The 26,680-nt window shown below is 45.0% G+C and overlaps 1 protein-coding gene across 1 annotated transcript; it reads left to right on the top strand.

The window, feature by feature from the left end:
• Window positions 1–1,807: 1,807 nt before the first annotated feature.
• Window positions 1,808–26,408, top strand: tspan5a (tetraspanin 5a). The gene is made up of 11 exons (XM_012880107.3): window positions 1,808–2,195; window positions 14,653–14,703; window positions 15,009–15,155; window positions 15,257–15,427; window positions 16,326–16,451; window positions 16,568–16,615; window positions 16,756–16,872; window positions 16,958–17,019; window positions 21,116–21,206; window positions 22,963–23,000; window positions 23,087–26,408. The coding sequence occupies exons 1-9, from the start codon at window positions 2,115–2,117 to the stop codon at window positions 21,186–21,188; spliced, it is 876 nt and encodes a 291-aa protein (XP_012735561.2). The 5' UTR covers window positions 1,808–2,114; the 3' UTR covers window positions 21,189–21,206; window positions 22,963–23,000; window positions 23,087–26,408.
• The last annotated feature ends 272 nt before the right edge of the window (window positions 26,409–26,680 follow it).

The following is a 26,680-nucleotide window of genomic DNA, read 5'->3' as shown; positions in this document are numbered from 1 at the left end:
GACGGGGAAGCTGGTCAGAGTTGATGTGAAGATGGATGGAGCTAAATCCACGACAATTCTGGAAGAAAAGCTGTTAGAGGCTGCAGAAGACCTGAGACTGGGGTGGAGGTTGGCTTTTCAGGAGGACAACCAGCCTGAACATGCAGCCACCGATGCAATGGGATGGTTTTGGTCAGAGCATATCCGTGTGATACAATGCCCCAGTCAAAGTCCAGAAATAAATCTGTCAAGACTTGAAATTACTGTTCAAAAGGTTTAACTGAGCTTCAGCTTTTTTTTTTTTTTTTTTTTTTTTGCGAGAAGAATGGGAAAGAAACTTCACTGTCTAGACGTGTAAAGGTGGTTATCAAAAGACTTGCAGCAAAATGTGTTACAAAGTATTGATCCTCTCTCTTCCAGTGGGTCGTGACTGCTCTCTAGTGGGCACAGTCAGTAACAACAATTTAATTCTGATTCCCTTCTCTGAAACCCCTGTTCTCGAGGACTGGTGTCCTGCAGTGTTTAGATGTCTCTGCTCGAAACACACCTTATTGAGCCATTTGAGTCTTTTACCTTCAGGCCGGTGCTGCAGAACGTCACAGAGAATTTCTTCCTCAGGATCTCTGATGAACACAGTGAAAACCTCACAACCTGGGTAATCAGCTGCACTGCTGGGGAACAAAATCAATATAATCTATTGCACTTTCACAACTAAACACCTCCCCTTTTTCTTTTCTTTATATAAATAAAAAATTGTATCTTGTTTATGTATATCTAGTCTGTATGCTGTGAGCGCTGTAACTGAAGTTATTCCTTGATTGAGTACAATCATGAATCGTATTGATTCTGCTGTGATGGATGCCTCTAAAAGTTGAATTGCACCAGTGACTGGCTGACGTCCGATCTAAACAGATTGATAAAAATGTTGGCATTTTCCATCAGTGCATCGGATTCTCGCTTATCCTTGCAGGGTCACAGGAAGGGGCCTGGTGTCTATCTGCAGCAGTCAATGGGCCAGAGGTGGACTGTGGATCGTTCACCCAATCATGGAAAGGTCACTGACCCATTACAAATGTTTATGTAACAGTCCGGATTTTTGAACTGTGGGAGGAAGTCCGGGTACCTGGAGAGAACCCATACATTCCCCGGGTGAACATCTAAACTCCACGCAGAAAGACCTTTTTGTTCTCTTGATGATGCAGTGTTCTTATAACCCTTGGAAAATCAGATTAGCACTCACAGATGGGTCTCCAGAGCTGCAACAGACTCTTTGGACCCTTCACAATGGCTCTTATTAACTCTGGCTGAAAAATGATGACTAATGTTTTTAAAGGTTGATATAAGAAGTGCAACTTTTGCATTCGCCAAGTAATATTCTCTTCATTGGTTGGAAACTATATGGCTGTTTTTAAACATCGCTTTCAACAAATATCAACTTCCAATACAAGAAAATGTGTCCCTCTTCTTTTTGCAAATCTACAAACGGAAATAAAATTGTGGTTCTTTAAATGTTACAACCAGCTCCTTCGGCAGAGATGTTGTCTTTTTTTTTTTTTTTTTTTCAAAAGGACATGTAACATTTGCTGCTCTACATTAGTTTATTTAGGCTAGCATCGTAAAAGCTGCAGGGCCCGGGGCTGGCATGACTCCATGCTTCCAGAACTTCGCTCTGTAACATATTCAGCTGCTAGGATTGAATCATCTGGGTGTAAAAACGCGTTTTTACTGTTACTTCTATTGCCCTGCTCCGCACAGGAAGCGCTTCAGCAATTCTCCGGCGTGATTGGCTGACCCCAGTGTTCTTACGGGCGTCTCTCCCGCCAATCACCGACGACCTTCCCCGGGAACGTCACCGCCCACTGTCGGCGCAATTTAGCCCGAATAGCGGTTCTCCGCGTTGATAATTGGGACAATTCGGCGCTAGCTCCGTCCTCCGGGTCCCCGCGTCGCTCGGCGTCCCTGAGCCGGTGGGGCTGCAGACGCCCGCGTCTCCTGCGCGGCTCTGAGCGGACGCTGGCAGCGGACAAAGAAGGAATGCATCCCCGGAGCGCCGGACCTGTTCCCTCCCGTCCTGCACAAAGCCTGTGAAGCAGGCCGTGTTTCTCCTCGCAGCCACAGGCAGATGATGCTCAAACATGTCGGGGAATCATTTCAAAGGCCACGAAGTCAGCTGCTGCATCAAGTACTTTATTTTCGGCTTCAACATCCTGTTCTGGGTAAGACCCCCCTTCGCTGTCATCCTTTATTTTTTTCTACCAGCTGTCTTTTCGGGAGAGCGGTGTTATTGTGTCCGTTAGGGAGGGAGGGGGGAGGCCATCTGCGCTTTTTATGGCTCTTTCTTCCAGTTTGCACTTTGCGCAGATCGGTGCGCCATTGTTGCGGCGGCCGTGTTCCTGTGCTGATGTCCGGACAGAGGCAGCTGTTCCTGCTCGCTCGCAGCTAATCGGCTTTTTGTGATAAGGAGAGCTGAGCGCTGACTCAGAGAACACGGCGGAGCCCGCAGCGCCGTCCCTGCCTCCTGCTCGCCGCGGTGGGCGCTGCGCCTCCGCCGCTTGCAGCGCAACGCAGAGGCGCTGCTGGCGCCGCGGAGCTACGGGGGCCCCAGCCCACCACACCTGTAGCCCACCACACCTGTAGCCGCCTCTGCGCGCTACAGAGGCTTCATCTGGAAATTAAACAGCAGAGAACGTGTTGTGCCAGCTGTCTGTCCAGGACGGCTTTGGAATGACTGTAGGTCAGAGCTGTTTGTAACAAAACAATTCAAAATGTCAATGACGTCTAAATTGGAACAAGTGCTCGCTGGCCATTTTATTAAGTACACCTCTTTAACCTTTTGACATAAACGAGCTAATCACAAGGCAGCAATTTGGCATCCAGGTTTGGTTAACTGTACATAGCCACGTTATTTGACTTTTTTAAAAATGTAGCTATACGTCAGCAACTCACTGTGGTTGCATACAAAGTTTTTATGACAGATTATCACATCCTGCTGGCGTATTAGTTGTTTTTTTAGGTTTTACGCAGTGTTTTTGCCCAATATGTATGTAAATAAAGTAATTAATGTATATATATATATATATATATATATATATATATATATATATATATATATATATATATATATATATATATATATATATATATATATATATATATATAAAACCACGGAGGTACGACACTGCACATGTGCAGCAGGGGATAAACCAGGAAGCAGCTAACGGCTATTAGCATCTCCCAGCGAGGTGTGGAAACAACAAAGAAAGGTCCAAGATCCTGTGTAAAAAAAAAAAAAAATGCAAAAAATATATGATTCCAAGAAGGAAAGGACTGGAATAACGCTGGGAATACAGTATGAACGTTGGTGTTCACTGACGAGGAAGCTAAAGCTGCCAAGGTTCAGTTGTGACTGCAGCTGATTGACTTGAGTTAACGTCCTTATTAATACTGTGAAAATAGTAATAGCAAAGCTCTTCTTAGCCTCTACAGTCTTAACTACAACCGTCATTATAAATACTTTGATTGATCGATTGGTTCTTACCTCGATGCTGTGTCCCTGTTTCTGTTTATAGAATTTTCTTTCTCCATGATGTTCTGATATGAGGTGCTTGCAGTTGCCATAGATGGTTTTATTTAATTAATAACGGTTGGTCTTCGCTCACGCCGAGCTGCCGCTTTAACTGCCAGGGATTGCAGAGGGGTTAGACTCGGTCCGTCATTATTTGTTAGTGATTTAGTAGTCACCGTCTGGCTTTCTGATAGTTCTGCAGTACTGGTGGTAGATGACGTCACGTCTGTTTATATCTGCTCATCGCGCCTGTTGTTGGGTTATATTCAGCATCAAAAAGGACCATTAATACACTGTCAGGATGGACGGTTGGTGTATAGAACATTTTTTTATCATGATCAAACGGGTTTTTTTTTCTAAGCAAATAACGTGGTTATGTGCCTTTAGATGATTTCATGCTGATGTGCTAATAATATTTACCATATTTTTCTCTCTCTCTCAGGAGAGAGCTGTGTACGCGGAGAGACGGAGTGATATTACACACTTGGGAGGAATATTTAATTCAATTCAATTTTATTTATATAGCACCAATTCATGAAACAGGCCATCTCACGGCACTTTCCAAAGTCAAATTCAATCAGGTGCTCCTTATAATCCGGTGTGGATAATGGTCCGAAAAATACGGTAGATTTATTTGTGAAACTGATGTCAAAGGCAATTACAGGATGCTCCACCTTTTTCATTTTAACGCAGAGTCAAGGCTCTACACTCTTGTAAGAGTTCTTACAAAAATATTACTTTATATTTGTAATTTTACAACTTCATTGTCATAATTTCCCCCTCACCAAAAGGGGGGCCAGTCTCTAGCGCTGTTATTTTGGGTTGGGGAACCCTTGGCCTAGACCATGACTGGTAAATGATCTGGGCCCACATTTTTTTTTATTTTTTGTTTCTTTTTTTTTACATCTGCAGTGGACTTTGCTGCGCTAAACTGGGTCATTTTGCTGAACTTATTTATTTTTATTATTTCTGAAAGGAGAATGACGTTTAATGAAAGAGATTAATCTAAAGAGAACTCTTTAATGTATTACTAGACTATTTTTATTTAACTAATTTGATTGTGGTTTTGTTTTGGATGGATTTGGGATTGAAGAGTAGATCATGCGGCTGAACATCTGATTTTGTTTGTTTATACTGCAGCACCGGCTGTAGATGGATGGCAGACACTGATGTGACGCACACTGATGAATAGGGCTGGACGATATTGAATAAAAGCATGTTGAGAAAATAGAAGTCATATTTCTTGATAATTATCAAAAAATTCAAAACATGTATTTTACATGCAGCCATGGCCATTTTATGCTGTTGCTTAATGACCTATTTTTAGATAAAGAACACCGAATTCGAACTCAATCCTTTTACTCAACCAACTTTTTTTTACCAGAACAAAGCAAGTTTTAAAAAAGAGAAAAAGCCCATGTTCTCTCTGAATTCTTTGAAGGGGGCGGAGCTTGGTGACGTAATGATGTAATGACTGTAGTATTAACATACATGATAGGCTAGAATGCAAAAGGAAGGAAAACTGTTCTTCCATTGAATTTTTCATTGACCCTTTTTTATTGCACCACACGTCCATCAATCAATATATATTGTTTTTGAATTATCTGCCCTTCTGATGAAGTTCCTTATTATGGCACATTGTAAGCCATTCAGTCACAAACAATGATCGTACAACGTGGACACATCAAACTTGACATCATTCCAAAGATGAATAAATCCACGTTGCACAGTGTTTAGAGGATTATTAAAATCGGTCGGTGTAAAAATATCACAGTATCACGGTCCACAGCTCCGAATGTTTTATTTTGAAACGTCTACATTTAAATCAATAAAAGTGTTTTTAAACAACATACGTACCATGGAACATAATAAATATGTATTTAAAAATAATGATAATTTAATTTTCTCTAAAATAAAATGCGGTCTGTCACGATTTTGTTTACCGATAAACTCAGGATGCACACACGGGACTAAAAGTTTGAGAGTATTTATTACAAGGTTGATGGGTGGAGGTTTGATGAGGCCAGAGGAGCTGGTTGTACAGGAACGGAGAGAAGGTGATGGCAGGAGCTGACGGACCGGAGACTGAGAGTCCACCCTTGCTTGGTGTTGCTCGGCTAGTAGGCCTCGTAGCACTCAGGTTAGCAGTTCATAGAAGACACCAGGGCACAGAGCTGAGCTTCACCAGGGCGGCTAGTCAGGTTAGCCGAACTTGAGAGACACCAGGGCTCAGAGCTGAGCTTCTCCAGGGCGGCTAGTCAGGTTAGCAGAACTAGAGAGACACCGAGGCTCAGAGCTGAACTTCTCCAGGGCGGCTAGTCAGGTTAGCAGAACTGAGAGACACCGAGGCTCAGAGCTGAACTTCTCCAGGGCGGCTAGTCAGGTTAGCAGAACTGAGAGACAACAGGGCACAGAGCAGAACCTCTCCAGGGACTAACAGAGAACAAACAGTCTTTAGAGTGACTGACTGGACTAACCTTAACAGGAGCAAAAACAAAGCTTCCAAGGCAAACGGGGACTGGCATGGAGAGGTGTGGAGTGATGATGACGGCCCAGTGCTGAACTAAAGACAGAGGGAGGTTTAAATAGAGAACTGACAGGTGACACCAGGGTCTGACTAATTAACCAGCAACTGATCTCAGGTGTGACTGACTGCTGAGGAGGTGAGGTGAAAATTGACAGAAAATAACTGATGACTGAAAACTAACAATAAATAAAGTCAAACCTAACCCAAAAGAGATGAAAAAATGAAAATAACAGAAAAACAAAGCCAAACCAAAACTCAACCATGACATTACCCCCCCCTCAAGGCCGGACTCCGGACGGCCTAAAATCAAACAAAACAAACTACAAAGTGACCGAACCAGGGTGGGTGGAGGGAAGGCAGGATGGCGGGCAAGAGTCATAACCAAGCTGATCGAACCAGGGTGGGTGGAGGGAAGGTAGGATGGTGGGCTAAAATCAAACCAAACAAAGGGCATCTAACAGATGTTGGCAGGCTAACATCGCCACAAGGCAAAAACGGGCAGAACAGGCTAACATCGCCACAAGGCAAAAACGGGCAGAACAGGCAAACATCGCCACAAGGCAAAATAGGCGTACGACAACGCCAGAGGGAAGAACAGGCGTACGACAACGCCAGAGGGACGAACAGGCGTACGACAACGCCAGAGGGAAGAACAGGCGTACGACAACGCCAGAGGGAAGAACAGGCGTACGACAACGCCAGAGGGAAGAACAGGCGTACGACAACGCCAGAGGGAAGAACAGGCGTACGACAACGCCAGAGGGAAGAACAGGCGCACGACAACGCCAAAGGCAAGGAACGGGCGCACCACAGCGCCAAAGGCAAGGAACGGGCGCACCACAGCGCCAAAGGCAAGGAACGGGCGCACCACAGCGCCAAAGGCAAGGAACGGGCGCACCACAGCGCCAAAGGCAAGGAACGGGCGCACCACAGCGCCAAAGGCAAGGAACGGGCGCACCACAGCGCCAAAGGCAAGGAACGGGCGCACCACAGCGCCAAAGGGAAGGAACGGGCGTACTTAACGCCAAAGGGAAGGAACGGGCGTACTTAACGCCAAAGGGAAGGAACGGGCGTACTTAACGCCAAAGGGAAGGAACGGGCGTACTTAACGCCAAAGGGAAGGAACGGGCGCACGACAGCGCCAAAGGGAAGGAATGGGCGCACGATAGCGCCAAAGGGAACCCACCGGGGCGTGAGGAAAACGCCGGGGCTTGGGGAAGAGAGCGTCGGGATGTGAGGGAAGCAGGAACATCTAAAACGCCTAGGAACAAGAACGGAGGGCGTACTTACACGCCGGGGAACCGAAAACAGAGGGCGTCCTAACACGCCGGGGAACCAAGAGTCAGAGAGCGTCCTAACACGCAGGGGAACCGAGAACAAAGGGCGTCCTAACACGCCGAGGAACCGAGAACAAAAGGGCGTCCTAATACGCCGGGGAACCGAGAACAAAAGGGCGTCCAAACACGCCGGGGAACCGAGAACAAAGGGCGTCCAAACACGCCGGGGAACCGAGAACAAAGGGCGTCCAAACACGCCGGGGAACCGAGAACAAAGGGCGTCCTAACACGCCGGGGAACCAAGAACAGAGCGCGTCTAACACGCCAGGAACACTAAATCTAAACGCTAGAAATCTAAACACCAGGGAACCAGGAACAAACGTCATCCTAATACGCCAGGAGACAAAGGGCGTTCTAACACGCCAGAAAAACACGAAATCTACAGGGGTCAGAGGGCGTCCTAACACGCCAGGAAACAAAAATACCAGGAACTAAGGGCGTCAAAATTCCGGAGAATGGAGGGCGTCAAACACGCCAGGGGACTAAGAGCTAGGGGGCCAAAACAAAACTAAGAAGCGCTGGGACCTAAAGAGTGCTGGGAAACTAAAGATCTAAACCAAAAACTAGAAAACCAGGCATGAACTAACCTATAGAACAAAAACCAGAAGAACTAGGGTAGGGATAACAAAAGAAAAACCGAAGCAAAAAACTAGAAAATCAAAATAAAACAAAAAACTAGGAAAAAGATCAAGACATTCAAGAAAAACTATAAAACTAATGCAAAACCAAAACAAAGAAACTAGGGCAGGAACGGGTAAACTAATGTAACACTAGACAACTAAAGCTAGAACAAAAACAAAAACAGAGAACAAGGCAAAAAAAACTAGGATTCTAAAGCAAACAAATGACCAAAGCAAAAACCGGAAGACTAAAGGCAAACCTGGAACACCAGAACAGAGGTGGAAAAACAAAAGAAAATAGAAACTCAAGTACTCTAAGAAAACAAGAACCCCTAAATAACTCTAAAACCCCAAAAATCCTAAGTAGAACAAAAACTGAAATTGAGCCCAAAAACTAGCAGAAGGCACTGGCCTTAAGGGCTCAGGCAAAGGCGGTTGCTAAGCAAAAAAGAAAAGTCTTCGTGGAGGTCGTCCTGGACGAGGCAGGCGGCGGAGCAGCATCGCCCGACTAAACCCTCGAGGAGGGCGGCCCCGACGAGGCAAAGTCAAGCGGCCCGGAGACCTAAACCCTCGAGGAGGGCGGCCCCGACGAGGCAAAGTCAAGCGGCCTGGAGACGGCGGTCGGCGGCTCCGGCCGAACAGAAAAGTCAGAGACGGGCGCCGTGGTGGACGGCCCCGACGAGGCAGAGTCGAGCGGCTCGGAGTCCGCAGTCTGCGGCTCCGGCCGAACAGAAAAGTCAGAGGCGGGCGCCGTGGTGGACGGCCCCGACGAGGCAGAGTCGAGCGGCTCGAAGTCCGCAGTCTGCGGCTCCGGCCAAACAGAGAAGTCAGAGGCGGGCGCCGTGGTGGACGGCCCCGACGAGGCAGAGTCGAGCGGCTCGAAGTCCGCAGTCTGCGGCTCCGGCCAAACAGATCAGTTGGAGGAGGTGCCAGGCTACAGGTCTCGGTGGAAACCGAGGCCAGAGGCGGGTCCTCCTGGACCTCCTCACGAGGCTTGGGCGGAGGCAGGTCCTCCTGGACCTCCTCACGAGGCTTGGGCGGAGGCAGGTCCTCCTGGACCTCCTCACGAGGCTTGGGCGGAGGCAGGTCCTCCTGGACCTCCTCACGAGGCTTGGGCGGAGGCAGGTCCTCCTGGACCTCCTCACGAGGCTTGGGCGGAGGCAGGTCCTCCTGGAACTCCTCACGGGACTTGGGCGGAGGCAAAGCGGCTCCCTCGGAGGCCTCGGGCTGAGGCAAAGCGGCTCCCTCGGAGGCCTCGGGCTGAGGCAAAGCGGCTCCCTCGGAGGCCTCGGGCTGAGGCAAAGCGGCTCCCTCGGAGGCCTCGGGCTGAGGCAAGCGGCTCCCTCGGAGGCCTCGGGCTGAGGCAAAGCGGCTCCCTCGGAGGCCTCGGGCTGAGGCAAGCGGCTCCCTCGGAGGCCTCGGGCTGAGGCAAAGCGGCTCCCTGCTGAGGCAAAGCGGACTCCCTCGGAGGCCTCGCTTGAGGCGGAACAGCTTCCCTCGGAGGCCTCGGCTTGAGGCGGAACAGCTCCCTCGGAGGCCTCGGCTTGAGGCGGAACAGCTCCCTCGGAGGCCTCGGCTTGAGGCGGAACAGCTCCCTCGGAGGCCTCGGCTTGAGGCGGAACAGCTCCCTCGGAGCTTTCGGCGGCAAGCAGAGCGGAGCTTTCGGGCGGAGACGGGCAACAGGCTTTGGCGGGCAGCGGCGCCGGGCAACAGGCTTTGGCGGGCAGCGGCGCCGGGCAACAGGCTTCGGCAGGCAGTGGGGTTGGAGGCGGAAACGATTCCTCTTGAACCTTGACGGACCCTCCGCGCCGGTGGTTCTGCTGTCTTCGCCGGGAAGGGACAGATGAGGAATCTGAGGCAATCTCCGGGGTGGCAGCTGGCCAGCAGGGCAGAAGGTCGTCTCGGTCTCCGTAGTAAAACTCCCACAGCTGGCTCTCCTTGATGCGTGGGGGTCTGCTAGGTGGAACGATGTGCTTTACTCGAGGAGCCAGCTGTGAGTCATGGAGATGATGACCGAGACGACGAGAGGCTGAGCGGCTTCCTTTCCCGGGCTCTGAAGTAGCCGTTACCACACCCACTTGGACCACCAGGGGAGTAGAGTTGGCCCGGATCGGTGGCGCAGGGTTCCGGGCTGAAGCCATCCTGGCGTACCTTTCCCTCATCTGACGTTGGCACATCTCTAAATATGCGATGATTTCCGGGTCGTCAACTCCTGCAGGTAAGTCCCGCATGGCGCCTGAGTTTACCTTGGGACTGGGCCGTACTGTCACGATTTTGTTTACCGATAAACTCAGGATGCACACACGGGACTAAAAGTTTGAGAGTATTTATTACAAGGTTGATGGGTGGAGGTTTGATGAGGCCAGAGGAGCTGGTTGTACAGGAACGGAGAGAAGGTGATGGCAGGAGCTGACGGACCGGAGACTGAGAGTCCACCCTTGCTTGGTGTTGCTCGGCTAGTAGGCCTCGTAGCACTCAGGTTAGCAGTTCATAGAAGACACCAGGGCACAGAGCTGAGCTTCACCAGGGCGGCTAGTCAGGTTAGCCGAACTTGAGAGACACCAGGGCTCAGAGCTGAGCTTCTCCAGGGCGGCTAGTCAGGTTAGCAGAACTAGAGAGACACCGAGGCTCAGAGCTGAACTTCTCCAGGGCGGCTAGTCAGGTTAGCAGAACTGAGAGACACCGAGGCTCAGAGCTGAACTTCTCCAGGGCGGCTAGTCAGGTTAGCAGAACTGAGAGACAACAGGGCACAGAGCAGAACCTCTCCAGGGACTAACAGAGAACAAACAGTCTTTAGAGTGACTGACTGGACTAACCTTAACAGGAGCAAAAACAAAGCTTCCAAGGCAAACGGGGACTGGCATGGAGAGGTGTGGAGTGATGATGACGGCCCAGTGCTGAACTAAAGACAGAGGGAGGTTTAAATAGAGAACTGACAGGTGACACCAGGGTCTGACTAATTAACCAGCAACTGATCTCAGGTGTGACTGACTGCTGAGGAGGTGAGGTGAAAATTGACAGAAAATAACTGATGACTGAAAACTAACAATAAATAAAGTCAAACCTAACCCAAAAGAGATGAAAAAATGAAAATAACAGAAAAACAAAGCCAAACCAAAACTCAACCATGACACGGTCATTAATGTGTTGTCATAGTCAACTTTAATTGTCGGTGGAAGTGTTGTGCTGAAATTTCCCTCTTCTAATGTAAATTATTAGCCATATTGATAAAATAACAATAACAAAGTTTACAACTGATAGGATGACTGTGTTTCCAGTGCTTTAAGACAAATCAGGGTATACTGCGCAACAATGCTTGTCTTTTTATTCAAGTAATGTATGGTGTTGACTCTGGGATGACCGTGAAATACCTGACCTGTCAGTCAGCTCCCTCTGGAAGAAAGCTCCTGTTGCAAAGACCACAGCGGAGTTGAATCATTCCACAATAAGACGCATCTTTATGCAGCCATTTATCAACATGTCTCCAACTTAGGAATCTTCACACCTGACTTGTTAGAAATCAATCTGCTGATCTGACACCATTTTATTACCAGTGAGAATGAAAGAGTCCCTTGGATCAGTTACATGTATATAATGCTCCTTTACGCACAGACCGATGCACATTTACATCTAAACGTGACAAAAACAGAGGAATAGGTACAGTTTCCATCAGATTGAGGTTGTTTGCGTCATTTTGAGGTGCGTTAACGTTGCTGTACTTTATTTGTTCGGGTTTAAATCCTAAAAGCTCAAACACGTGAAGAAACATCAGGTTCGATACTCCCTGAGTTAAATAAAACTGAATGGAGTTTTATGTCAGCACATGCAGGTGAGTTTTGGGACTTAGTGGTTCGTTATTGCTGATTGAAAAAGTTTGCGTTGTTGTCGCAGGACAAAGGTTTCCTTGGATTTTCGCACACTTACCCACAACGTCCATTTTTGTACATCCAGAGTTGTGCGTAAAACATTGCGCTGCAAATTTGCCTCGTACACGAGGCCCCAGCTCGGCTCTTACCATAGCAACATGAGCAAACCTTTTCTGCTCCTCAGCTTTCAGCTAAACCTCTCTCTCTTCGGAGGGAAAGGTTTTTCTGACCGCATGACTGCTGAGCTGAGACAGTCAGAATATGCAGACATTGATTATATGAAATACAGAAGAAATGCAAACAAATCTACTTGTGTTTTAATTAAAACCCAATACCTGGTTATAAACAAATGATCAGATTTCTCTGAGCCATTTCCCTCTGAAATGCAGAATATAAACAAATCAGGAAGCTGAAGGAAATTCAAGTGTAAGACCTAAACCTGCCGGTGGCTTCCGTCTGTACCATGACCTTTAATGGATCATTTTTAGGATTTCATGTCATAGTCTAACACAAAGCTGTGCATAACTGTGGTGTGAAAGGAAATCAAACAACTTTTACAAATGATGACCTAAAAATGGAACCAACTGGTTCCCATATTCACAACCCATATTGCAAACCAATTGGTATTTGTAGGAAGTAGTTAGGGTGGAGGAGAGCTAACACTGTCCTCTACACACTATTGCCACATTGAAACGTGGTGGTGGCTAGGAAATGGTTACTGAATTCAGTAAAATGCGCTGCAGATTACGCTCGCTACAATACTTGTAACGCAAAGAGCAAGGCCAGCGGCGGGAATACTTCTAATCTGAGGCAGCATGTGGTCACTGCTGGCAGTTGAGCAAATTTCTCGTTAAATTTAGCGACATTTCAGACGGCCTCCAATGTTTTGTTTTTTTTTCTTTCAAAAAAGACACTAGGGAAAAATGTGGCGACTTTCTTCTGTTAATGGTGACTTCCCTTGAAAGTAACAATGGTTCTGGGGTGACTGTCTTGGGAGAGCAGACAGACAGCTGCTACAGCCTCGTCCTGAAACTGGCCTGTAGTCAACGCTGAGAGGACATCCTCTCTGTTCCCTCATTGCAAATGTATCCCATCCTGATTTACAAAACGGGATAAAATATGGTTTTGATATATTTTTGTTTCTTCTCTGAAACGGTTGCACCAAAACAATTCCCTGAATTTTATTCACACACAGCTTTAATCCCGTACCTCATTCGCTCTGTGCCTCTGATAACTGTTGTTTTGCTAAAACAAATTGATGTGCTGTGGATTCAGGCAATGTATTAAAATTCATAAATTATTTAATAAGGTCATTTAATAATAATCATCTTTACTGTCATTGCAACCTACATTCCAATTAAACTTGTTCTCTGCATTTAACACATTTCCTTGGCAGCAATCTGGGGTTAAGGGTCATGCTCAGGGACCCATAGTGGCAGCTTGTGGGAGTTGTACTCAGAACCTACAGGACACAAGCGCAATGCGCTACCCACTAGGCCACCAGCAATATAGGCCACCAATATAAAAACTTGTTTGGACCTACAAACAAGTTTTGATATTGAGAAATAACTATGTTAAATTAAAACATTTGGAGATTTTATTAATAAACTAACATTTATTACTACATATACTCACAAAAGTACCAAAAACAGGTACCGTTAAGTACCAGTATCTATACCCAGGTACCAGGTATCAGAACCGTATCGGTTCAAATGTGAACGGTACGCATCCCTAGTGGTGGCAGCACCATGCTGTGGGGATGCTTTTATCCAATAGGAGAGGAAAGCTGGTTAGTATTGCTAGGAAGATGGATGGAGGTAAATCCAGGAATATTATGGAAGAAAACCTGTTAGAGGCTGCAGAAGACAGGACACTGGGGTGGAGGGTGTCCACAAGACAACTAGAGCTGTGCAATATGGACAAAAAAAATAACATCTTGATATTCTTATGCTGAATGCCGAGATAGAATACTCATCTCGATATGTATTTATTTCCATATAGTAATAATAAAAGGGCGTCTCTGAATCAGAGCTTTATACCAAATGTCTCACCAGGCGCATTTTTTTAACAAACAGCTGTAGATAAATATGAGAAACGGATGAAAAACAACCTACTGGAGTACATAAAAGTATAATTATAATAAAACACTGAACATCTCACTATAAAGAATATAAAGTCTCATCTGATATCTAGTTTTTTTTTTAAATCCTGATATATTGCTCAGCCCTAAGGACAACCAACCCAAACACTTAGCCAGAGCTACACTGGGATGGTTTAGAGCAAAACATACCCATGTGTTAGGATGGCCTAGTCAAAGTACAGACTCAAATCTAGTAGAGAAGTTGTAACAAGAGTAGTGAAGTTGCTCCCTTTGGCTCAGGGGGTCGGCTGAATACAAGGTTTTTTTTATAATTATTATTTGAAAATAAGCATATATTGAAATCAATACAACTTTTTCCCTTCCAATCCAATGCTGTGTACTACTGTGTTGTCACATAAAACACCTCATAAATCCTTTGAAGTTAGTGGTTTCAGTGCGATAAAATGTGAAAAAGTTCAGGTGTGAATACTGAATCCTTGTGGATGTTGCCTTCAGGACCACATCATTCGCTGTTGATGATTACAATGTTTAAACACAGGCACAGACCGAGGCTGTCACAGCGAAGCTATTTCAGTATTTTTCCTGAACACAGCTGACATTGTGTCATTGTGCATCTGTGCATTCTCCCAGTAATAAGATGTGACTTGTGTTTTGCAGCTGCTGGGCATGGCCTTGGTTGGGATCGGACTGTGGGCTTGGAGTGAGAAGGTGAGCACGCTCCCTCGGACTCAGGAAAATGTTTTCTGTATCCAGGCATCAGCTGCTCAATGCTCCCATTATCATATGGCCAGAAAACCTCTACAGAAAGGATCTAACTGGATGAATTTATTTGCCTCAGTGTAGTATAAATATTGGAGGGGGATATGTCATAAACAAACTGAAACCCATTTTTCTTCCAACCAGTACCATCATTCCTGGCTATTTTCTGTCACTTTGACTAGTAGCCAAACATGACATGAGCTGCAGGAGGCCCTGCTGGACTCCCATCGAGTGTGTTGTTCTCTCCTCTCCAGGGGGTCCTGTCCAATATCTCATCCATCACTGATCTGGGGGGTCTGGACCCTGTGTGGCTCTTCATGGTGGTCGGCGGGGTCATGTTCATTCTGGGCTTTGCTGGCTGCATTGGAGCTCTTCGAGAAAATACGTTTCTGCTCAAGTTTGTATGTTCCACTCTGCAAGTGCCACCGGTACACACGGACAAAGGCGTGTTTACTGTCCGTTTCTGATTTTCCTGCCTTTTGTGATTCTCGTCCTGTTCTAGTTCTCCGTGTTTCTGGGAATCATCTTTTTCCTGGAGTTGACAACAGGAGTTCTGGCCTTTGTTTTTAAGGACTGGATTAAAGACCAACTTAACCTGTTCATCAACAACAACATCCGGGCATACAGAGACGACATCGACCTACAGAACCTCATCGATTTCACTCAGGAATATGTGAGTCATGGGACGGCTATCAGTACTGGACTAGTTTCAGCTTGGCTAGCCCTGACCAATGACATTCGGGTTAAAAACTAAAAGTCAGATCTTATCAGGTCACGCTGAAACAGCACGCGTTGGTGTGGAAGCTGTCACTTTGGGAAGGACACCTTTCACACAACATGTCAAGGCCTAAATGTACACGCCTGACTTTCCAACCCAGTTAGTTACAGTAAACTAGCACCAACATCAACTCCTTTGTGTAATGGTAAGAGAAGCCTTCATCCACCTCAAAGGGTTTTGTGAATGGTGCTAATCAGCGCCCCCAGTTGGTCAAATAATTACTACCTGAATATATCAGAAGGTAGGTCAGGCTGTCCCTTTGTTACATCACTCCGAGCGCCCAGCACAAAGAGTTGGGTGAAACTTATGGGTGCAGACAAAGGGTCTGCATAGCGTAGCCTGAGATTAAAAGACATTAGTCTCAGGTCATTACTACCAAATTGAAGCAGTGCAATTTTATACCAGTGGTTCCTATGTTAGGTATTTATAGCATTACTACACTGTGATGCTCAATCAACAGAATCTTTATGACGTATCTAAAAAAAGTCGGACTTAGCTGGAGATCATTTTAGAAATGCTTGTGTCAGATGCATTTGATGTGATAGTGGAGTGTGCTTTGTTTAAGGAAGCATGTATTGTTGTGAAGCTCAAGGCAGATGTGGAATAATGGGATGAGGTGTAAATGGAGCGTTTGAGCTTATTTGTCTGATTCTGGAATTCCACTGCAGAAAACACATGGTGACCTAAGCAAGACTTGGAGCCTGATAGAGTAACTGCCCGTATAGGGTGTATGGTATGACCTGACAGTATGTCAGGAGTCTTTAACAAGTTTCCTGTCTCTACCTGACTGCAGTGGGAGTGCTGTGGTGCGTTTGGAGCGGACGACTGGAACCTGAACATCTACTTTAACTGCACTGATGGGAACCCCAGTCGGGAAAAGTGTGGCGTCCCCTTCTCCTGCTGCACCAAGGACCCAGCGGTACTGTTCACCTCTTTCTGTTTAGAAGCTGTTGCACCAGAACTGACTCAACTCCTGTCCCAGACTTCAGATGGTACCTGTGTGAATTTCTTAAGATCATTTCTTTTTGTCTGTAGGAGGATGTGATAAACACTCAGTGTGGATATGACATCAGAGCAAAGCCAGTAAGTAAGCTGGTTCTGCTGAGGTTTGACAGCAACCCTCCTCCCCAGTGGAAAGTTTCTGTGACCGATGAGCGATTAACAGATACAGAGTTGTATGGGATGAGGAAACCTGAAGATGACTTGCAGTTGTGCCCACACAGGACTCGGAGCAGAAGGACTACATCAACGTGAAAGGCTGCGTGCCTCAGTTTGAGAAGTGGCTCCAGGACAACCTCACCTTGGTGGCTGGGATCTTCATTGGAGTTGCGTTATTGCAGGTCAGCAGCGCTGTTCATGTTTCATTTGGAACAAAGGGTGAATGGCCGATTTCATCAGATATGTATGGTTTTCTGTTCTTTACAGATTTTTGGGATTTGTTTGGCCCAGAACTTAGTGAGTGACATCGAGGCAGTGAGGGCAAGCTGGTGAGATGCCAACAACCTTTTCATCTGCTGTACTTCTCATGCATTCTTATAATCATTCCTGTCCTTACTTTGCAATCTACAGGTCAGAGGTTTACATCCACTCGTCATGGTCATGGATGTTATTCATTTAAGTGATGCATTTGAAACAGACTGACTGTTCATACAGCATGAATTCAAGAATGGATGCACTGGTTTGAATTTATTTGAGATTCAAAATTGCAGCAGGCTCAAATGTATGCACACACCCCTACTAATATTTGGATGAAAGTCTTGTTCTTTGCAAGTTGGACATTTACCAGATGCTTTTTGTAACCATTAATACACTTCTGGTTCAATTCTAGTGGAATATAGAACCTTTTGTCCTGGCAGAATTGGTAGTATTTGTTTATATTGGTTAGTTTTACTGATTGAACCCAGGAATTGTCCACATATTTTGAGGTGCTGGGATTTCCAAAAGCTTTCATTCGGCCTGCTTTATGTTTCCCAAGATCAGTTTAGAGGCGTGGTTGGGAACATTGTCCTGTTGGATCGCCTTGTTGCTTCCACGTTTCAACTTTCTAACTGTTTATTTGAGCTGAGCTGGAACACTCTGAAGGTAGTCTTCCTCCTCCTCCTCTTCATATTTTTCCCATTTTGTTCATTGCACCAGTTCACTTTATTAACATAGTGCCGATTCACAACAAAGGTTGTCAGGTAGCCAAGGCACTTTACAAAACCAAATGAAAAAAGTAATCCAATTGAAACACAGAAATACAGTATCTCACAAAAGTAAATCCACCACTAAAATGTATGTAAATGTTTTATTTCTTTTCATGGGACACTGCTGAAGGTATGGCACATTGATACAATGGAAAGTATAAAAGTCTAATTTCGCTGTCCTCTCAAAGAAACACAACACACAGCCATTAATGTCTAGACTGCTGCCAACAAAAGTGAGTACACCCCTGAGTGAAAATATCAGAATTGGTGGTCTACACTTGTCCTGTGAAAAAGGGTCGCAGTGTGGTCTCTCTGCACGGCCTCTCCAGTGTCTGGGACCTCCGCACGGCCTTGCTGGCGTGGTTGTGTCCGTTCTCTTGAGGCTGCAGTGTCCTCAGCTTTCCTGCACAGCTGAGAAAAATCACAAGTTCTGGTTTTGGTATAGATTGATTGACTCCGGCGTCTGGTTACAGCAGAAGATAGGCTGCAGACTTTGCTCCATTTCTAGTTGAGCACATTTGTGGGTTTTCGAACCCCATGCGGACGCATGGCTTGTCTCCCCGGTGCAAACCACTCGTCACGAGGGCTCACAGGCCAACAGGAAGACGTGAGAATGCTGCTTAGTTTGTTGCGGTGCTGGCACCACCTGCTGTGATGAGTAGTCCCCTGGGGGCCTGTAAAAGTCTAGTATTTCAGTAGCTTTCAACTTAGTGTGATGTTTCCTCATAGCTTCATTACACAAAAAGTGTCATGTCTTCATTGTTGTCCAATAAAAAGATATGATGAAATATTTACAAAAATAATGAGGGGTGTACTCACTTTTGTGAGATAATGTGCATAATTAATTAAATCCAATCATACACTTTCCAAGTCAATTAGATACTTTCCAATTTGATCCTAGTTATAAAACAATGCAGTCAATCATTATGCAGCCATTATTCCAACTGGTAGATTTATGACAGCCTTGCTGATTGCAGCGAATCACTGACTTGCAGCTTCACACCTCTCATGAGTATGTAGACAGTGAAGAGGAAGACGAAACCTCCAGCAGAAACAGGCTCAGTGTGAGCGGCCATCTGCCAAGAGCGACTGGGGTTTGACAAGAGAGAGCACACGCACAAAAACACACAACGACTCATCTCAAAGGTGTTTTATGTTAAAGGCCACCTATTATAAAAAAAACACCACTTTTTGGCTGTTTTTGTAATTTGGGTCTGTACTGCTTCAAGAAGCAGTCCAAGCGCTAAAAAAGGAACATCCAGCAGTTTTTGGCTATAACTAATTGTTTAGTTGGTATCTGGAAAACGAGCCATTTAAAAAAAACTCTCAATTATTACGCAGCAATCAGCAGGCACTGCCCCTCGCTGAGCCCAGCCCAGCTGAGCCCCCCCATAACATGACTTTTATGTTATATCTTACATTGAATTTATAATTATCATTGCAATAAATGACATACACAGCAAAACATCGGTGGGGTCGCGTAAAAAAAAATCTCCCAAATCCACCCTGGTCTTATTTCTTTCTTCTGAGGCCTTCGTCTTCTTCTCATAAACTTCTAAGACAGTTTGTTTCTCACGGCTCTCAGCCATTTTCTAAGTATACGGTGAGAGAAGCGGAGCTACAGTGAACGGCTAACGCAGTGAAGCTAAGTGGTTACATAAACACTAGCCATGCGCATATGTAGCCAGCGAGAGGAAACCAACAAGGACCGTGCCCACACTGGCGTTATATGAGCGCATCACAATGATTGGCATGTGGGACAAACAAAACATAAGATGGTCCCCCGGAACTTGAAGCTGAAAAAGATCATCCCCTTTACTTTTAACTACCTCTGAAAAAACACAGACAACTAACGGTTAGCATGAAGCTAATTTCTACTGAAAATTCCATAGGGAGGATGGCTCAAAAGAGCTATGGCTTATTTTGGCAACTGGACTAAAACGAAATCTTGGATTATTGGGCTTCTCTTTTGTTAACGATCAAGAATACACTGTTCTAGCTTGGCAGGTCTTTTTGTACAACACACTATTCTTCCAGATTAAATGAGATTTCCATTTGATGTGTAGCGCCCAATTTTCTATCTAAATTCATAGCGTGCGTTGAAGTACACAGCAGCAAATTAACACAGGGAGCCAACCTTCTTTTTCAACAGGGGCTATATTGTCTAATGCAACAAGCAACAAGGAAGTAACACTGAATAAGAAAATCAAATTGTGAAAGGGGGAAAGCTAAATTGCCGCCCTCTGCTGTATCCTGTGATACTGAGGAGATTAAAGATGGAACTGATGTTTTAGGAGTTGTTACGGCATTGTCTGATGATGATCTACTGTACTAATTTTTGTCCTAAAGCACAGAGTGCTCGGTTAGATAAAACTTAGGTGTAAAAAAAAAAAAAACACTCAGTGATATGTCAGCATAAGGTCCAGAGTATGAAGACTGGTGTGGGTAGGTCAGTGGATGTTTTTAGGAAACGCCTCAACCATGTTGTTCAGTTGAAACAGTGTTCTCAAGTCTGAATCTTGTTTCCTTCAAACATACTTATTGTCATTGTGTCCAAATAGCTCAATTTTTCTTTCTTCTGATGACAAAACTTGTCACCAGCAGGCACCTGGCTTGTAAATTAGAGCAGCTGTACGTTTCTTTTGAGCAATGGTGAGCGATATTTGAATCTAGATACCTAATACCAGCAATATGTTTGTCCCAGCAATTTTATCTTCATCTGAAGGGTCAGTTCAGGTCCCTTGGTTAGAATGTGGACACAACTGGTGTTCCAACAGGACAGTGTACCCAAACATATCAAAACTAGGTTTAGAAGCTAATATTAAGCTACTTAAAAGCTTATTGAGTTACGATTCAAGATTGAGTTAAGGGGGAGCTTTCTAGAGGACATTTAACTAAATACAAGTCGGGGTGGGGAGTTATGTTTATGTTTGAGCCTGCATGTAAAATTTGTGGATTCAAGATAATCAGAAGAAAATTCCAACGTATTCATCCAGTTCTTGATCGTTGTATTATCAGTCCATCCATAAAAGAAGAACAGCTCATACGCACCATTAAAAGCTTGACATATCTGCCTATGATGAGTGCAAGTAAATTTCCTACCAGAGCTGTAAATTGGCAAATCGAACGCTGTATTTAATAACTTAGTTATAGTTAATTATCTGAGAGAATCATTTGATCGACTTAGGTACTCAAATCGAAGGTGTAAAAGCTTTAGCTGGAAGGGACTCCAAGAGAACACAGACTTGTACAGAAACAGAGACAAGGCCCTAAAAGCGGAGAAAGTAGCGACTCCCTTGTTTAGTGTGAGGACTAAAGAGGGAAGGTTTATTGAATTTTTTAATTCAATGCCAAAACTCATTTCATCCATCATTCTTCCTCCTCCATGCTTCATCAGGGTGCCCCCCCCTCTGTCCATGCGTCGACCCCCACCATACTCCTGCAAGAAATCATCGGCTTACTACTCATGAGACAGCCACGCACAGAATGTATGTGGGTTTGATGAGTCCATGATAGTTTGCTGTGTAACTGGTCTGTGTATAATCTCTGTGTGGTGTTGTGTTGTGTCCTCCATGTGTCCACAACTGGGAACCCTAAGCTTCTGGGATGTTAATCCACCTACAGAGTGGGTGAGGGACCAACCAGGGTTTTCTGGCTGATTTCAGAGCTCCAGTTTTGATCAATCTTTGAGATGCTGATATTAACTTTCAGCTAATTCTGATTTGTCTTGAACTTCCTATATCTCTCTATCTATAGTATATCTAACTATATATCAATCCCTATCTACTGATCAATAGATAGATATAACAGAAAGAGGTTGAACACTCAAGATGGAAAAAGCAGAACATGTTAAATGTTCAGCCTTCCTGTTATCTGCGGGTCGGATAGACATCTCACTTTTAGTAGCAGTCTTAATAAACAGCCAACATGCTTCTAGATAAAATGGTTTCCTTCAGGGCATTGTGTGGAAACAGGACCGTGCTAGTTTAACCACAGATCACCTTTTGAATGCAGTTTAATCACTACACTGAAATGACACACAGTTAGAATCCAACTTGTTGGCTCTACCTGCAGCATTTCTTCTATTGTTTAGCCTGTGCTAGCTGCTGAAGCTAATCATTGATAGTTAGCACTAGGCTAGGAACTAGGTTGTTTCCTGTAATTTTAGACTAATGTGTGTTGAATGTGTGGTCCTGTATTGTCTCCCAGTTTAGCCATGGGAAATATGTTGAGTGAGGTAATGTCTCCTTATCTACGGACAGCAATGAAGTGTTAAATCATTTCATTTGCAGTTTGTTTGGAAGCGCTATTTGAAATGAATAAGCTATCAAGTTATGAAATCAATAAGAATATATTAATAAATGATACTTTGTTCGATTTAGTCAGTAGTTTGTAAATGAAAGGAACACCTGTAGTCAAACATGAAGGTAGAGACCTAATCTCCACTCCCACATCAACTTCCTACTTAAAAGGAAAAAAAAATTAAAAATCCATAATTTATACAAAAATATAAATTAATCCAACAATAATTCACATGCATAATTAATTGAACTATAGAGTACAGTGACTAATATAACGCCAACGGCGGGTAGAAATGCATTCCTTCCTGGACTAAAAGGTTTGCTCAAAATTTAACACGGACCAGTTGAGGAATCATACATTTCTGTTGACATTTTCATGTTCATGTTGGTGAAGTCGATGTGCTCAGATTGCTCAAACATCGTTCCCCTCCTGAACACACAGAAATGTTCTGCAGATGGGAACTAAGTGGTGCAGTTGCTGAACACAGCGGTGATCCAGCAGTAGACACTCATTATGATGGCCAAATACACAAGCTTGTTTTAGAATTCCTTTTTGTAATCTACGTTCCTACAATTTGTTAGGTAAAAAGAAACGCTTCTTTTGGTGATGTCGGGCTTATACAGTTGGTCTGATCAGAACCACGGGTGGATGACTGAGGAGTTCAGGAGAAAGCAGTGATTCCTGCTGCTGCTCCCTCTGAGCTGGAGCGTTTGGGCAGCTTGAAGTGAAACGCTTAGGAGACACGTGACTTCACCAGTCCTCTGTTTGCCCATTGTTCCTCATCCCACTCTCTGAAGCCATCCAGCTCGCGCTCTCTGTGACCGTTCCAGACCTCCTTTCCTTTAGCGTCTAACAGAAATACAGTAGTAGGACAGAGGAGTGATAGAGGTGAGGGGAAGATTTGTTTCATTGTTAATCCACTCCTCTTTTCTTCTCTTCCAGTTTCTTTACCTAATGCTGACGGAGCTTCTCTCTAACAGGTAATCTTTCTGTTTCGCTAAAATTTCACTTCAGTAGGACAACTTGGTCTACCAGGCTCACACGACGCTCTGTCTTTTTGGATCAGCTTCAGTTCGGAACGTGCACCCCTCAGTACCGTCGGCGAGCACCGTCGGAGAACGCCCCCGATCACCTTCCCCCCTTTCCTACACTGGACCAGCACTTTTTTTTTTAATATTTGAAAGGTTTTGTATATAACCACTGTGTGACTACTGAACAAAGATAGTGAACACGGACGGGATGAAGATAACTGCAGTGTTCACACTTTTGATAGCTGCACTTAGCTGCTTCAACGCGTCTTTTTAAAGCGAGCTCGGTACTTTTCACTGCGAAAGTGTTGGCCCACATGGAAGGCCGAGATAAAGACTAAACAAGCAACTGAGAAGAACGTTTGTTAAGGTGCTTGCTTCCACCACGTGTGCTGGTCAGAGCGCAACTAAAGGAGGAAAAGACCACCGATTTTTCTTGTCGTTACTGAGCCCGGGTATTTTTCACTGATTGGGTCAAACTGGGTGGATATACTTCAGACCTCTTCTCAAACACAGAAATAACAGGAAGTGGTTGCTCTACCGAAGCAGAAAAGAGCTGCTGATAAGATGCGCTCACTGAGCAAAACTAATCAAGCGTCACGTTAAATCCCCGTAAGGGAAGTCGTTTTGTCCACATGCAGACCAGTGATGAGGATGTTTAGAACTGGGCGGTGACACCGTGATTTGAGCAGTGGTATTACAGGCAGTTGCTGGAGACGAGGGAATCAAGGTTAGCGTCACATGCAGTAGGTCCATCGTGGAAGTAGAAGTTTAATGCACGCTGTTAACCTGTTTGCAAAGGAACTGGGAGAAATGACCCGCCATGGTGGGCCCAGTAATGTTTTCATCACCACTTTGAGAGGCTTTCTGCTCAGGGCCTTGTCTGCTGCACAAATCTCTCATTATGCCAACTGATCAGTCTCTGGGTCTACATGGACCTGGAGAACAAAGACCATGTGGAGATCCATCAACACAGGATGACCTCTATGCAGCAAGCAGATGTAAGGATTGAGTTTTAAAAGCCATTAAGGGCAGAGGGACCCTCCGTCTTGCCTAACGCAGTCAAGAGGATAGTTTGGTCTTTTGATGACATCATCAACAAGCAGGTGGATGTGGGGACTTCTTAGTATGGTCTGCTGATGCCCGGCAACAGATTCCTGGTCCTGGTAGTAGATCGTCTCCACTAGTTGTTTTCAGTCTCCATGGTAACCAAACATTGCACCGTCCAATGGGTGGTGGTAGCCTCCACTACTTCCACAGTGGCTTTCAGCTTGTTCGTCTGGATGTCTCCCCAGCAGGTGATGATGTAGCTTCTCCTCTATGAAGAGCTGTCCGTTAGCTTCCTCACAACATTGAAGGTTATCCTCGTCATTAAAAACAGATGGAAAAACACCCTCCATTGTTTCACATGGAACCCAAAAATAAATGTACTATCTGGAGCTACAGGCTTACAAGTTAACTTATAGTAATTTGCAGAGTAGACATTCAGAAAGACTCAGGCTCTTTAGACATCCCATACAGGGGTACCAGGTTTCAGCAACGGGACGTACTGATCACTGGTCTGCGTGTGCACACGATGACATCCCAACCAGACCAGGTTCTTTCTGTACAATTATTTTTCTGACCCTCTGAAGTGCTCAGGCTGGATGGTGGCATCTGGACATCATCTCTTCTTTACAGCATCGCTCATTAGAGTAAAGCAGAGTGACTCCCTGTTTCCGTTGCTCCTACTAAACACCTGAGTACCTGTTTACACTCAGTATGGGAACAATCACATACGTAGAGGTTTAAATGCCAGAGCCTGACAGCTTCCTGGGCGCATTGCTGCGTTCCATGGAAGATGGATGGAGATATGATCTCGCACATAAAATAGAAGTGGTTGCTGAGTTTCAGCCTCATTTAGGAAAATCTTTAAATCGCTCCCAAAAAGTTCTCAAGTTAGGGGTCTGGGACTCTTAGCTCCACATTGGTTGAGATGTAGAAAGAAAATGTAGACACCTGTTTCATAGTTCTGTTTTTTCTGGATTTAAACATCCGCCATGTTTTAGTTGGAAATCCAAGCTAGTGTTTGTACACGAGGCCCCGGTTCCTCTGCGGGCTTAGATGCTTTTATCAATGGTGCACACCATTAGGTGTTCTCACTTTCTGTTTATCCTGTTTGGGTTACAGAGCCTCGGCACCATGACCGACAGTACGGAGCCCTCTGGGCTGACTGTTGGTTCTAGTAGAGTACTAACACATCGTTAGGTATCATTTTCCTCTGTTCCCTCCCACATGGTGACGAGGTGAACAATTAAAAACCTTCACAATGAGATCATCGGTTCATCTGTACGTTCCTGCAGTGGGAGATCGTCTTGTGGTGCTGCAGGAGAAACCAACCAACATGTGACCAAACAGCAGGCACATGGAGCTGAGCAGGGATTCTGTCCCGAGGACAACCCAAACATCCATCCACAAGGAAACCAGGAACCCTTGCAGTGTCTTTAAAGCAAGAGAAAATGATGAAAAACATTAATTCAGTAGAAAAATGCTTGGCTTTATTTAAAAAAAAAATTCTAAATGGCAGTAAATATTTAGAAAAGCTGAAATAAAAAAACAAGGGAGTCCAGGCCAGATTAAACTTCATTGTTCCGGTTTTCTGACCAACTCTTGGATGCTTGGTGTTGCCTCGTTTATTTCCCATCTTTTTTTCTAAATGTATATAGAAGTCTGTTCCAGTCATTACACAGAATGTCTGTAAGTGTACAGCCCATCCCGATCTTTTCTGGGGAGCTGCTGCTTTTACTGAACAGCTTCAGTGAAGCCGAGACCTGGGGTCAACAGACGGGTGGTTTTATTACATCAGTGAAATCAGGATTTCTGACCGTATTCAGTGTTTCACATGACAGCGTTTGTGCACTCAAGGGAAAAAGTCACTTTTCCCCCCATGATGCCCGTTCACTTTATGTATTCTGAAGCAGCTCTCACCACTGTACACAAGACTGAATGAAATCTACTGAAAGGTGTTTCTGTGGAGCTTTTCTACGTGTTCGAGGTGAATTTATGCTCTACGCATGCATTTGTAGCAAACTAGAGTATTTTTTCAAGCAGTGGTCTTTGTTGTAAGATGTTATATCCTGAGAAAGTGTGTGGCTACTGGTAAAGGGACGGACACCGTTTTTGATACTAAATATTTATTGTACATTTAATGTGGTTTTCTAACACTAAAACATTTAGTACCACTGAAGGGAATCTGTCACTCTTGTGAAAAAGTGGACCACCTGCACTGTACATCCCATCTGCATTTGTGGTGTAACTACCTCCTCATGTCCCGTTAACATTGCAATCATTTTGTCATCTAGTAAAATGACCTGACAGATCTATGCCCACTGTTGTCTTTGTTCACATTTGAAATGGCGACTTTATGAGCTGGCAGATGTGTTGACGCCTCGATTCACCTCCCGCACGTCGTCCGTCACCGCTGCTGCACCAACCTCTGCAGTCTGTCCAATATGGACTGGATTCGACAGACTCGTTATAATAAAGAAAAAGCTGATCATGAGATGGATTGAGACCCAACTGCCCCTTGGCTCACCTACCAACGTTACTCCAGGAATCCAACTTTTCTCAAGATTTTGGGAACATTTTCTGTG

This window comes from Fundulus heteroclitus, chromosome 14, assembly GCF_011125445.2.
Source record: "Fundulus heteroclitus isolate FHET01 chromosome 14, MU-UCD_Fhet_4.1, whole genome shotgun sequence".
Taxonomy (NCBI): domain Eukaryota; kingdom Metazoa; phylum Chordata; class Actinopteri; order Cyprinodontiformes; family Fundulidae; genus Fundulus; species Fundulus heteroclitus.
Note: the sequence above shows the minus strand (reverse complement) of the source record. Positions and strands in the feature narration are given on the sequence as shown.

Bases quoted from the DNA above. Each gene is read 5' to 3' on its own strand.
- tspan5a (XM_012880107.3), top strand. From the start codon at position 2,115: ATGTCGGGGAATCATTTCAAAGGCCACGAAGTCAGCTGCTGCATCAAG. The intron at 2,196-14,652 runs GTAAGACCCCCC...TGTGTTTTGCAG, and splicing joins GCTTCAACATCCTGTTCTGG to CTGCTGGGCATGGCCTTGGT. The intron at 14,704-15,008 runs GTGAGCACGCTC...TCTCCTCTCCAG, and splicing joins TGTGGGCTTGGAGTGAGAAG to GGGGTCCTGTCCAATATCTC.